The following is a 14,209-nucleotide window of genomic DNA, read 5'->3' as shown; positions in this document are numbered from 1 at the left end:
TTCAATTTTCCAGTGCCTAAGGCATGACTTTTGAGCTGCTTGTGTGTAAAGAACAGGTTTAAAAAAAAATGGAAAGAAACACAACTCTGAGAAGTGCAATTGGATCATTTTACACTTTAGTTCATGACATTCTCATCTTATTTCTGCTATCTCCTCTTCCCCTGGAGAGAACACATGAGTAGGTAACCACAGTAATGATTATAGGACCAGGATAATAAACAGAGTAGAAGAAGCTGGATAGATTAAACTCTAATATTTGATTTTATATATGAACGATTTGGCACAACATGATATGCACAAAATCCATCCTCAGTCAGCATTGCAAATCATCTACCAAGGTTCCTTGCCTCCGGTTTTTTTTTATATACTAGCCCACTTACACCCATGCTAGTCCTTATGATATAAGGATTGGAGGAGCTCCTTATAATTAGTAAACCATTGGTCTATCTAGTTCAGTACTACCTACTTTACTTGTTAGCAGCTCTCCAGGATTTCAGTTAGGAGTCTTTCCCAGCACTGTTACCTGAGATCCTTTTAACTGAATATATCATGAACTTAATCTAGAATATTTAGACATGGAGAACATTCTAACACCTGACCTATTTACACTTCTGTAATTCACTGGATCTGAAATGGGGGGGGGAAGGAATCAGCTCTTCAGTTCACAAAAGCTTTCCTCTTCAAGGCAATACTCACAGCAATAAAAGATTTGGAAGAGGGCAAGTCAAATACACTACCACAAAAAGAGTAATCGATCTGGTAAAGTTTCCTCAATTACAGAAGAAAATATATTTTCCTTTTTAGATACTGCCATTTGGTTTATCCCCACCAAGAACTCTCTCCATCAGCAGTTATTCCATCTGGATATTACTGAAGAACAACATGGCTCACTCCACTTCCTCTTCCTGAACTGTCCATCAGTGGCCATTTAACCCGGTCATTATAACAATTACATGTGGGACTTTCAACAAAATGTTGCAGTTAATCATCATTCTGCTGTTCAAGGTTTCAGCCAGTCAGTCATACCCACCGCCCAGATAATATGAGCTGCAAAGGATTCGAGCAGGGCATTCCACTTCTTTCCCCTTTTCTGTTTATCATTTCCATGAATATTGAGCATGCTTAGTCCCTAATGGGCTTTTGCACCGGGGGGGGGGGGGCGCTTTTTGCCCCCTTAGTTGTTTTGGTATTAAGGGTTGTTTTTTGGGCAGATACTTCTGCAAACTTCAGCAGCCCCCTGAACATACCAATACCACCCTCTTGTTTCTAAGTGGCCCATTTTGGCTCCAGTCCTCTTGGCTCTTGTCACCTGAGTTTGCTATTAGAGAGAGTGATGTAACATGTAAGAATTAGTACCTGCATTTCCTTATTTTACTCATCCCTCTTCCCTTTTGCATCTTGTCTACTTAAATTGTAAATCACCTTGAGACACTGGCAGAAAAGTGATAAATGTAGTAAAAAAGGAAGAAGTAGATAAAGTTAAGAAACCCTATATTTAGCCCTGAAACAACCTAGTTTACCAAAACTTAAATGAGGGAATGGTATGCCAGCACTAGAGGAAGTGTATAAACATCAGTCATCAATAGGAATTTTCCATGTGCAAATTTTAAAATAACCATGACTTCTATAAGATTGGATTGGAATCCCTTCAAAGATATATTGTTCTCTTAGCTACTGGCTGGTATTAACCACTTAGATCATATTACAGTGCTGTTAGAAGAACTTCCTTAAGCTAGGTGATTTCCAGTTTAAATTGGCTGGTTTTGACCTTTAACCCATTAAATGGCCTGGAACCATAGTAATTTAAAGAGCACCTCCGCCCATATAAACCCCACCATGCAAAAAGATATTCAGACGGGGCCCTGCTGCCTGTACAATCTCTGGGGCAATCTAAATGTTACCCTACAACCATGTGTAATTGTGTAATGTTAACCTGTGGCCCCTTTTCTGCTGCAAACCAATACTCAAGGTTTGGCACTATGTAACAGGGAAAAGGCAGGTGAGAGTACTTAACCCTACCACCCACTTAGCCTCTGAAACCTTGCCACGATAATTCATGCTTTGAGAACCTCCAGATTAGAATACAGTAGCATGATCTACATAGGACTCCCTTTAAGAAGTATCCAGAAGGTCAGTTGGTCCAAAATGCCACCACCATACAGTTCTCTGGGATGCCTAGATGGAACATATCATAAATAGAATCATAGAATAGTAGGGTAGGAAGGGGCCTGTAAGACTATCGAGTCCAACCCCCTGCTCAGTGCAGGAATCCAAGTCAAAGCATCCCCGACAGATGGCTCTCCAGCCACAACTTGAATGCCTCCAGTGTGGGAGACCCCACCACCTCCCTAGGGAATTGGTTCCATTGTCGTACTGCTCTAACACTTGGGAAGTTTTTCCTGATGTTCAGCTGGAATCTGGCTTCCTGTAACTTGAGCCCATGATTCCGTGTCCTTCACTCTGGGATGATCAAGAAGAGATCATGGCCTTTGTCTCTGTGACAACCTTCCAAGTACTTGAAGAGCGCTATCCTATCTCCCCTCAGTCTTCCCTTCTCAGGTTAAACATGCCCAGCTCTTTCGGTCTCTCCTCATAGGGCTTTGTTTCCAGTCCCCTGTTCATCCTCGTTGCCCTCCTCTGAACCCTCTCCAGTTGGTCTGCATCCTTCTTAAAGTGTGGTGCCCAGAACTGGACACAGTACTCCAGATGAGGCCTAACCATATAGCTCCATTCAATCTTCACTGGTTACCTGTTAGTCTCCAGGTTCAATTCATGGTACTGGCTCTTATCTTTATGGCCCTAAACAGCTTGGGACATAGGTATTTTAAGGACTCCCTTCTACCTAGAGATATGAAGGCCTGGGGGGGGGGGGATTATCTCGTTTTTTCCTAAGAACCATTTTTGTTTTTTTCTGAAAAATTGGAAAACTGGATTATGAAATATTTTCTTTTAGAATTTAAGGTGAAGTATTTATATTATTACCCAGCATTTACTCCCCACAAATGATTTCTATAAACTACGGAATAAGAACACTTTGTAGAAAGACTAGGGATGTAAAATGTCTGGAAATAATGAAGCCATGGGGGAAAATGATTCTTTAATCCACTCTGTAAGATTCCCAGCATAGTTAATTCTTTCATTCCTTTAAAATATGTTAAAATTATGGATCTAAAGTATATTTTACTGATAGACAGTTATGCTCAGTTTCCCAACATGTGAGTAGAGTCACCATTATGCATCCTTGTCGGTAAATGTGCATTCATGACAGCTTGGGTTTTGTTCTAGAGTCCTGTGTTTCTGATGCTGTAGCAGTCATTTAATGTAGTTCTAAACTATTCAGACAATAATTACAAATTTACTGCATTTACTTTTAAAAGTTTTAAAATATAATGATAATTTTATGAGCAAACTAAGTTGTACATAAAACAACTTTATGAACAGAAAGGCTGCTTTATGTTCTTAAAGCAGCCCTCCTCAACCTGGTGCCTTCTGGATGTTTTGGACTACAGTGCCCAGCATTCCTGACCACTGGCCATGCTGCTTGAAGCTGATGGGAGTGGAGGCCCAAAATATCTGGAGGGCACCATCTTGGGGAAGGCTGCCTTAAAGCAACAAAGTGACTTTAGATCAGTAAAGAGCTCTAAAAAAAGAGTACTGCTTATTTTTCAATTTTCCCAAAATTTCCCTTTCCCTAAAAAATCCTGAGGAAAAAACTTTTTTTTCCCATGGCCTCAAAATTTCTGGAAATTTTATATCTTTTATTTTATTTATTTATTTCATTTCTATACCGCCCAATAGCCGAAGCTCTCTGGGCGGTTCACAAAAATTAAATCCAAGCAACACACAATAAAACAATTTAAAATATACAGAACATTAAAACCACAATATAACAATACAACCACAATAAAACCTAGCAGCAGTGCAGGAGTTTAAAATACAGATTTAAAACAGCAAAGATAAAAATTTAGAAAGCTAAAATGCTAAAATGCCTGGGAAAATAAAAAGGTCTTCACCTGGCGCCGAAAGGAATACAATGTAGGCGCCAGGCGAACCTCACTAGGGAGCTCATTCCAGAGCCGGGGTGCCACAGCAGAAAAAGCCCTCCTCGTAGTAGCCACCCGCCTCACTTCCTTTGGCAGGGGCTCACGGAGAAGGGCCACTGAGGATGATCTTAAGGTCCGGGCAGGCACATATGGGAGGAGGCGATCCTTCAGGTAACCTGGCCCCAAGCCGTTAAGGGCTTTGAATGTTAACACCAGCACTTTGAATCAGGCCCGGAAATGGACTGGCAGCCAGTGCAGCTGGAAAAGTACTGGCGTAATATGAGCTCGCAGGCCAGTCCCTGTTAACAATCTTGCTGCCCTATTTTGGACCAGCTGAAGTTTCCGGACCGTTTTCAAAGGCAACCCCACGTATAACGCATTGCAGTAATCTAGACGAGAAGTTATCAGAGCATGGATAACTGTAGCAAGGCTATCTCTGTCCAGATAAGGGCGTAGTTGGTATACCAGCCTAAGCTGATAAAAAGTGCTCCGTGCCACTGAGTTCACCTGTGCCTCAAGTGACAGTTCTGGATCCAAGAGCACCCCCAAACTACGAACCTGATCCTTTAGGGGGAGTGCAGCCCCCTCCAGAACAGGTTGAATATCACCTAGCCGGGCAGACGAACCACCCACTAACAGTACCTCCGTCTTGTCTGGATTGAGTTTCAGTTTATTAGCCCTCATCTAGTCCATTACCGTGCCCAGGCACTGATTCAGAACAGTCACTGCCTCACCTGGTTTTGATGCAAAAGAGAGGTAGAGCTGGGTGTCATCTGCATATTGATGGCACCTCAGCCCACACCTCCGGATAACCTCCCACAGCGGTTTCATGTAGATGTTAAACAGCATGGGGGATAAAAAATCTTTACTTCTACCTTATGTTCCTCCACATGGACTCTGTTGAACAGGAGTGGTCCTACTCTCTATCTCCATGCTGACTGAAGTCGGTGGTCACAAGGAGAAATGCTTTCTCAGTTGTGGCATCAACCCTCCCCAGCAAACCTCATCTGGCCCTGTAATTGTCTTCTAGTACCTGCTCAAAACATTGCTGACTGTGGTTATCATTCCTTTTCACTGGCTCTGATTGCTTTATCATGTCTTGCTGCTTATTTTATTTTGATGTTCTTGACTGTTGTTGTTGTTTTTTTATTTTAACCCACCATTTTGGTTTCTTTGAAGGATCTTCTCTTCCCATATATTCCCACCCATGCTCTGAGATTGTCAACAGAGGCCCTGCTCCAAGTGCCTCGCATCCTGAGATACAGTGGATGGATATGTGAGAAAGGGCCTTTTCAGCAATAACGCCTATTTTAATGCCCTTTTGGTACCAGGCAAATCATCTTTTTATTCTCACATTAAAACATGGTGTGTTTTAAGATGGTTTTAACTCAGTGGAAAAAAATAGATCTGTATTGCTTGTTGCTTGTTATAATTTTAGCATCTGGATCTAAAGGAGGTTGGATCTCCCCCTCTGAGGTTGGACTGCAATGGGACCTCTTTCCAGACAGGACTAGTTACTTGCTGCTTTCATGAAGAAAGTTGACCAGGCAATCATACCTGCCCTTCCAGAGAGCTCCGACATTATAACCTCCAACAAAGCTATAGATATCCTCCAAGGAGAGGAAGGAGCACCATTCTCTCCACCCCAATTTCCTTCCCCCTGCACCCCCATTTTTCTTCCTTCCTTCCTTCCTTCCTTCCTTCCTTCCATTCTCTTGAACTGTTTTCCTCTGACTGATATCAGCTCCAGGGCTGGCGTAATTCTCCCTCTGTTTGGGACACTGTATACTGGGTTATTTCAATGACAGTCTCTTCGTGTATGAGCCCACACTCCTTGCCCCCTCCTTTATGAACATATGGAGGGGGTCTCCTCAGAAGATCATAGCTGGAGAAGTTCCATTAGTGGTGAGGATGAGCAAGGTTAGTTTTATTTTTAATTCGATTTTTGCAGTTCTCATATTTTATTGATTTATTAGCTGCCTCAGGCTTCAAATAATAATGTAAAAATACATTTATCTCATTCAAATAAATGCATACAATTCTCTCATTTTAACCTAACTGCAGTTACGATCTTGTGACATTGGATGAAGCTGTGAAACAGTGACTTGCCAAAGTCTATGGACCACTGAGCATCATGTCTGAGCAATAATATAAACCCAGATCTTCCCCGGACCCAGTCTAACTTCCATTTGACTAGATGGGACCACACCACAGTGTGGTGGGTTAGCCAGGAAATAACCGGAGAGAAGCATGCGAACATTCTGTGGTAACTGTAACATTAGTGGAGGGCTGTAAGATTAGTGGAGTCTAGAGGTAAAAGGAGCCAGCCCTCCAAGTTAATAGAAGAATGTACCTGCCTGGGGACTGCCCTGACATGTTCCATGACACAACGGATATTTTGACTTTTTTCTTCCAATGTCTGAAGACATAACCAGACATTATGTGGCAGATCTACCACTGGATCTCCAGGAGGTCTATCTGAATCAGGGCAGCAGAGGGAGGAGGCACCCTTTTCTCCACATGCTGCAGCCTGGACCCAAATCACCACACACACACACACAGCTGCTTGTAGCAGAAGAAAATTGCACTGGGAGATAACAAGTCATTATTTACCATGTAGAGCGTAGTTTGGCCCCAAGACCCCAGCACTGACTGGGCAGCCACTGAGCCGGGGGGGGAGGGGGAAGCCAATGTGGGGAAAGGTCTTCCCAAGTCTCCCAAGACTTCAGCAAAACATACAAGATTTTGCCTCACTTCCATGGTCACCTCCCACGCAGCACGGAGGCTTAGGACAAAAGCCCCCATTGGTGCCAACAGGAGCTTTTTTCCCTAAACCTAAATGCTATGGGGGAAATGAAGGGGATCTCACAGCTGGAGGGGGAACCCTCTCCTTCCTGCATGTTGTGACCTCCCCCCCCCATTGATTAAAAAGTGTGTTAAGGCCAATGGAAGGGGTTTTTTTTAACACTTAATTGCCACTTGCCCTTTCTATTTTGTAGGCGGCAGCAGCTACATATTGCTGTTGCTTTCTGAAAAAGCAAAACTTGTGGGATGGAAGCCATCTTTCCCTACTCCCCACCCCATGTAGAGGAAAGGAGAGGTAGTTTTTCTCCCTTCGCCTTGAACATTTGCAGGAGGCAGCAGCAGCAGCCAGATGCTGTTTTCACCTCCTACAAAAGACCAGCTCAAGGGCAAACAGCCTGCCTTTTCTGCAGTTCTCTGCTCATGCCATGGGACTCAGGAAAGGAGGGTTAGGGGCGACACAGGTAATGAGTTTCATTAGTAAGCAGACAAACCCCTGGAAGCCACATTCTGAACCAACTGAAGCTTCTAGGCTGTCTTCATGGCTGGCCCCCACATAAAATGCAGCAATTAACTCGGTGACTAGAGAATAAATGACTGAGGCCAGATTCTGTTTCTCATACAAAACATTCCTGGACAGTGTTGCCAACTAAACATCGAAGAGGATGGTTGGATGCGAAGTATCCCAAAGGTAGCTCTGCCTTCTCAGGATTAAGCTTCAGTTGATTCACCCTCAACCAATCCAAAACTGTCATGAGATCTGACAACCTTAATACTAGCTTTCTCCTTCACATAACCATTTTCTATATGGAGGGAATTTCTTTCATAAGATTAGCATTCCATCATGTAATGCCTTACCCACAGTCTGAAGTGCCACAACCAAGACACAGTTTTATCTCCTCAGCTGTGGTATTTTGCAGTCTGGAAGATTTAGTGGTTTGTGCCCATTATTTTTACCTTGGTCACAGGAGAATCTAATGAAGCTAAATTCTTCATAGGTCCCATTATACAAGCTATTCCAAGAGATACAGATAAAAGTTTTATGGATCCAATTTAGCCCACTAAATTTTACCCAGCTATCACATCAATGGACAAATATCAGGCAAGAAAACAGCACAGAATAATCCAGCCTTTAACTCTTGCCAACATGATGGCCGATCACAGTAAGTAGTTATGTAGGTTCACCATTACACATGACAACTGTTAGAACTATTTAAGGGTACTTTTAAATTCCCAGTTCAGAATCCGTAGACCAGGGTTAGCAACAATCACAAAACACCAAATCTGGGAGGTCCATGGGAAATCTGAACACAAGAGATAGGAAAGGGAGCATGCAATCCTGTGGCCTAGCCCCAAACTCTAAATCATGGCTAGCCATTACATCTGTACAGACCACTAGTTTTCAAGATTAAAAAGAGAACTTAAAAAGAGAAAAATTATCTAACCAGTAAACAATAATGAATTTTTGTGACATTTCTTTGCAAGTTGCATTTTACTGTAGTTCAAAACCAAAGAGGCCCTTCAGAAATGCAAAAAAGATTTTTATGTATGCAGAAAGGATTCTTGTTTCCTCTTTCTTCCCCCAGTAGCAGTTCCTCGCAAGAGCTGGAAACTGTGTTGTCCTGAGTTATGGGGTAGCTTGTTGACAGCAGAGTAAGCTACTCTTAGAAGGGTATTAGGAAGCTACATAAGACATGCAGTTCTTTGGATCCTGGCCTTACCTTTGGCCAACATAAGACTTTCTACATTGTCATAACATGTCTTAGAATTAAAATCAATATAAATTCTTACTATATATATACTAAGAAGAATTCAAAGTAAGATGCACTTCTTATCTAAGGAGAGGAGTCTATCAAAGACCTCAGTCAGTATCTTTGCTAATATTTTTGGAAAGTTTTTAAAAAATACATACACCCATTCTGATTCCGGGTATCTTCTGGAAGCTTGCAGAACAGCAAGGACAACATTCAAGTTGTTTTCTTCTTGGAGTTCTCTCATTCTTTCAGGATTAAGGCAAGTGAAAAGAACCATGCAGCAATAGGAAATGATTTTCTCATCCTGATGATTTAAGCAATTCCTCAAAAAAGAATCAAGAGCATTTATTGTTAAGAGCTGTTTAAAACAGTGTACCGGTAGCTGATGTGCAATATACCCAACTGTTCAGAATCAAAAGAGGCAGCAGATATTCCTTTCCATTTGCTTACATTTTCAGAGATCAACTCCTCAGTTTGCAAAGTATAAAATGTAACACACTGCTCCATGATAATGTGTCCAAACATTTCCCTGAAACAAATGTTCAGATTGGTTCGACATGTTCTTGATTCTCTTGAGTTTTCCTATGTACTGATACTAACCCAAAAGCTATTGTTACAGTCAGAGTATGTATTATTATGTGTCATCCTTTTATACCAATTTGCTATGACACGTTTCTGAAGCAGGGAGGGATTCAGCCAAAGTTAATCACATATAAATCCCACCAACTGCAATTAAAGTTAATGAACTCTTCCATAAAAAGGGTACGTATAAAATGCTTAAACTGTGGCTGGATGATGCCCATAGCATTTTTCAAATCGTCTCTTGCTACCTTATCCTCACAATTTTGTGAAGCAGGTTAGACTAAGACTTGCTCAAGGCCATACCTACGTGAGATTTATGGCCAAGTAAGCCTTATGGCTAAGTGGAGATTTCCCAGTTCAAAGCCCAAAACTCTGTCCACTGTATGCCAATGCCCCCAGAGAAATCCTGCCATGAGGAATTAAAAGTGGTATGCATTTTTTAAAAAATATATAGAGGTTAAGAGAGCCATCTTATCTGAGAGAGGAGGGCTTTAAGGCTGCAAATACTACAACAGACTAGTGGAGGAATTTCTCTGAATTGGATGTGTCCTCTTAAGGATGATATATTTAAGATTTAAAAACTGGGCTGTAGCATTTAGTAGATAAATTAATTAGGTTAACTCATTCAAAAAGATGCCCCCAATTAAAATCAAGCAGAGGGTTTTTTAAATTGTTAATTACTTTAAGACAATAACCAACAACATATGACATAAACAACCTTAGAAGAGACATTCTCCTTCTCACACACAAAAGGCAATGCCTCATCTAAGATGGTGCCTGCTACAAAACATGCATCATCTAAAAAGATATAAACTTGATTTTTCCTTTCAGTGTACTGATTTATCAATATGCAAATTGATGCAGCTTTAATTAAGTATTAATTAATAATTGAATGCACAACAGCCCTATTAACAACCTATTTGTTATACAGTATTTCAAAACTCTAAATTCTAAGCTTCTTAGTGAAATCCTATACATGTCTAGTTCAATGGGGTTTGCTCCCAAGTAAATGGGTATAGGATTGCAGCCTAAATTTCTAACACAGTTCTTTGATGGAATTACTGGTGAAAGCTTTTTATCATCAGCTATCTGTTAACATTTTAGTCAAGTTGCGTTATTAGACTGAAACATACAATAAGGAATGGTAACCCATGCATATTTGACTGGAGAGAGGAATCAGGAAACATTTTATTTTACTGCTCTTTCCTAAGACGTACAACCTATTTATCTGCATATGTTTTAGCATAACCCTTTAAGCATATTACACAAAACAAAGCCATAGGATGTAGTCACTGCTATCTTGTTCTCCAAAAATTTATTCCCCTCCCCACAAGCATTTTAGTGCTAGCAAGCAGTCTCAATGAAGATTAAAATACAACCACATAATATTACATTTTGGGTGGGGGAAGAAGAAGATACCTACTGATGCTTACAAGAAAAGAGAAGGGAAAGCAAGCTTCCAAATCCTATTCTGGGAATCTGTGTTTCCTGTGGCAATGTTTCCAAGAAACTGGAGGCTACAACGAAAGGCTAGAGGGGGAAAAAGAAATGTTTAATCAACCAATCATTCTGTCTCTAGTGCACAGCAACAAAATTGCCTTACAATGTATCAAAGATATCAAAATAAATCTACAAGAATATAGTCTACTAATACATAAAAAGCAAATTGAAGATGTAATCCTATGCACCTTCGAGAGTAAGTGCAATTAAAGTCTGGGATTTACTCTGTGTAAACATGAATACGGTGAATATGAAACCACCTCTATAGTCTATAAGCTTGATATTCACAATTTGTGATCAGATCTGTGCCCACTGAGAATGCTACCTTGTAAATCACTGCCATTCAGCCACACACTCACACACACCAACAGTTTTACCAAAAAAAATCAGTTTTAAATTGTGCTGGCCATCTAGCCATGTTAGCCACCCAATTATTGCCTCATGCTAGGCTTTATACAAGAGACAGAAGAGCAGGTAATGAGAAAGATCTTCTCTGAATCCACAAGGGCATAGCCATTCCCCCATTACGAAGTTACTATACCATCCAAATAACGTTTAGTCAAGAAGATGCAGACTTAAATAATTAACCCATGAGACTAACTCATTTTATGGATCAAACCCATGAGCCACTGCACTGTAGTTTAAGGGAACAATAGGTCCTATTCGCAGAATTCACAGAATCATAGAATAGTAGGGTTGGAAGGGGCCTATAAGGCCATTGAGTCCAACTCCTGGACTCGTTTGATCCAGGCTTTCTGAAGATGAGAATGTGCATCAGGAGTGAGCACTTCTCCTTCACCCATCCTCTCTTCCCCTTGCATGCTGCTCAGGCAGACTGATTTTTGGGTTGCATGAGGTCAGAGTTCCCCATTACATCCAAACCAGGGAACTCTGGCACCAGTGCCTGTTCTCTGAAAAATTCCTGGTCTATAATGGTACTAAATAAGGACGTATTGGGCCATTCTAGCTGGATTTCTTATCATACCCAGTAGACTTCAGTTGTTCAGCCCCCAGAACCATGTTCATCATCAACCTGAAATACGAGACCTGCTTTTAAATTTATTTATTTATTTAAAATAAATAATTTATTTATTTGTATGTTTGCTCTTTTCAATCTGTTTCCCCTTGCTCTCTTTCTCCACTTACCTCCTCTTCTTCACTCATCATTTTTCTGCTCAACAAAAGAAAGAGCCATCAAAAAGAAAAAGAGGGCTGGGGCACAGCCCACCTTGAATTTTTATGTGACCCAGCTATAGGTCTGAACACACCAGTTGAAGCCTAAAGCTGTAAGAATCATAAAGGCCAGCATAAGGCCACTCCAGCCATAACTGGAAGGGAAGGAGATCATTATGGTTTACTAGAAAGGAGAGCTCTGCACTGATGTGTTCTTCTCTATCAGGGCTTGGCAGCTTGTGGCCCTGCGGGTGTATTGGCCTACAAGTCCCAGCACCTCTCACCATTGGTTGTGCTGACTAGGACTGAAGGGAACTGTAAGCCAAGACCATTCTGGAGGGGCAGAAGTTGTCCACCCATGTTTCATGCTTAATAAGATGGACTGCAAAACGAATCCCTAAGCAAGTCCATTTTCAATTTTAGCACAGCAAAAGGAAAGAATGAGCTAGCAATGCAGCAATAAATTCAACCCTTGTACTTCAGGACAATCTGAAGTACATCGTTACCGCTGCCAGTACCACAGCATTTCAAGCTACAGACCTGCTGTGCAGACAAAGCCTTTAAAACCATGTATACTAACTTAATACATAGAAAAATAAAGTTTAAATATTGCTGTTTATGTCTTATTTTCTGCAAAAGTACAATTACTGTGGATTTCCCTTAATAAATATAGAGAGCTTCGGCTATTGGGCGGTATAGAAATGACATAAATAAATAAATTGTTTGAAATTCAAAACTAGGTTGTGGAATTAATGTTTTGTTCACTGTAGCAGGGCAGTATCTGTTTGCTACTCCCCTCCAGCTGGAAAGGCACCTGGAAGAAATGTAGAAGTTATTTCCCCAAAGTTTAACAGGGGCAGGGGCAACAACAAGGTTTATGTATGGTTCCTTTTGCAACTATTTTTCTGCTTTCCTCAAATATTTAGACAAAGACTAATTTCAATCAGTCACATAACAGATTAGTCACATTTATGGTGACTCGAGCAACCAAGCAAAAGAGACAGTGGAGGGAAAACACAATTCTGATGGAGAAAAAATATTATTACAGGCTGTATAGTGTAAAATAGCAATATTTCAAAAGGAAAATATGGAAGTCACTCACTACCCACTTTATTTTTAGGCAGCTTGGCAAACCGCTGCAATTTGCAGTCAAGGAACTCAACACTCTGAGATCTCCCTTCTAGAAAATTGAAGGCAGCATATTCCATCGCCAGCATTTGCTTTATTTTAAATGCATTCAGCATGCTAGTTTTAGATATAACACACATTATATAATCTTCCTCCTAGGATGATATTCAGATTTTTAAAAATGTGACTTTCGAGTAAATAGTTTATCTGGTAAGTTAGTAGCCAAGACCCCAAAAGTAGAAAGCCAAATTATTTAAATTATTATTTTTACAAAGGTGGGGGGGGGGAGGGGAGAATACCAGCCTTTCCCTTGTTTAATGGCTGGCATGTAAACCATACCATTAAATATTAAAATACAGTTAACCAGATATTACTAAAGGGCAGCACACTGCAGAGTAAAGGAGTATCTGTTTGAAAGGTGCTGAGCCAGCTGGCAACCAAAACTGCTAGAGAGCCTGGGAACATTGCTCCTTTGGAACACACACAGAAAGAAAACTTAAAATAAGTGCACTTGGGTCTGGGTACAAAGGAAGCCTCTTTGCCTTAACTTTTAAAAAATATTTTTCTTCAAATGGGGAAATAGTATAAAAAACTGTTGAAGTTAACACTGAAAGTAATAAAGTTAGTATTAATAAATAAAAATAGGTCTGCTTCAAGGAGCTTACAATCTAAATTTCAACACTAGAGAAAACTATAAAAAGATCGAAGGGGACAACAGGTTCCCCCTCTGTCCTCCCACGCAGCAATGAGGTGTTTAAAAAGCCTCCTGCCCTGCATTTTCAGCTAGACAGGTGATTGCGGGCTGAGCGGGGAAGGAGGCTGCTGTACGACACACTGGATGTGTCGTACAGGCACTTCCACCCTCCCCACGCTGGAATGCCCCCAGTCATGCCCCTTTTTGGCCGCTCCACGCTCCTCTTGCGAGCGCAGAGGATGAGGCTGTTCCGCGCTGCCTCCAAGGAAAACAGGATATCCATGGCCGTCTAGCCACTGTCTAACAGCCATAGCACTGCTCCCTCCGAAAGCCTAATTGCAGCATGGTGGCGGCATTTGCAGTGGAATCACTGATGGAGAGAGAAGGGCTAGCTCTCCTCTCCCCACTGCTGTCACACACACACAAATCACTCCACCCTCACTGCAATCAGGTTTTTTAAAAGCCTCCATTAACAACCAAAGACTGCAGTGGGGAAGGGGTGATATGTGTGTATATATATATCAATATATGAG

General features: G+C 41.2%; 1 protein-coding gene across 6 annotated transcripts in view; it reads right to left on the bottom strand.

Moving 5' to 3' along the window:
* The window catches only part of ATXN10 (ataxin 10), a 116,424-nt gene that overhangs the window by 67,029 nt on the left and 35,186 nt on the right, over positions 1–14,209 (bottom strand). For 5 of the 6 annotated variants that reach the window (XR_014784505.1, XR_014784506.1, XM_084811313.1 and 2 more), the window contains exons 4-5: positions 10,615–10,711; positions 8,758–8,922 (exon numbers count right to left, since the gene is read on the bottom strand). Coding sequence is in view for 4 of the 6 variants with exons in the window: in XM_084811313.1 (XP_084667439.1) it covers positions 8,758–8,922; positions 10,615–10,711 (262 nt within the window). In the remaining 2 variants the exon portion in view is untranslated. The remainder of the gene's footprint in view (positions 1–8,757; positions 8,923–10,614; positions 10,712–14,209) is intronic. The other variant, XM_084811315.1, reaches the window with a different exon arrangement.

The sequence above is a fragment of the Heloderma suspectum genome, chromosome 7, assembly GCF_057233095.1.
Source record: "Heloderma suspectum isolate Gila_16-S chromosome 7, 16-S_ref, whole genome shotgun sequence".
Classification (NCBI taxonomy): domain Eukaryota; kingdom Metazoa; phylum Chordata; class Lepidosauria; order Squamata; family Helodermatidae; genus Heloderma; species Heloderma suspectum.
The sequence above is the reverse complement of the archived record's forward strand: the minus strand, read 5'-3'. Positions and strand labels throughout refer to the sequence as shown.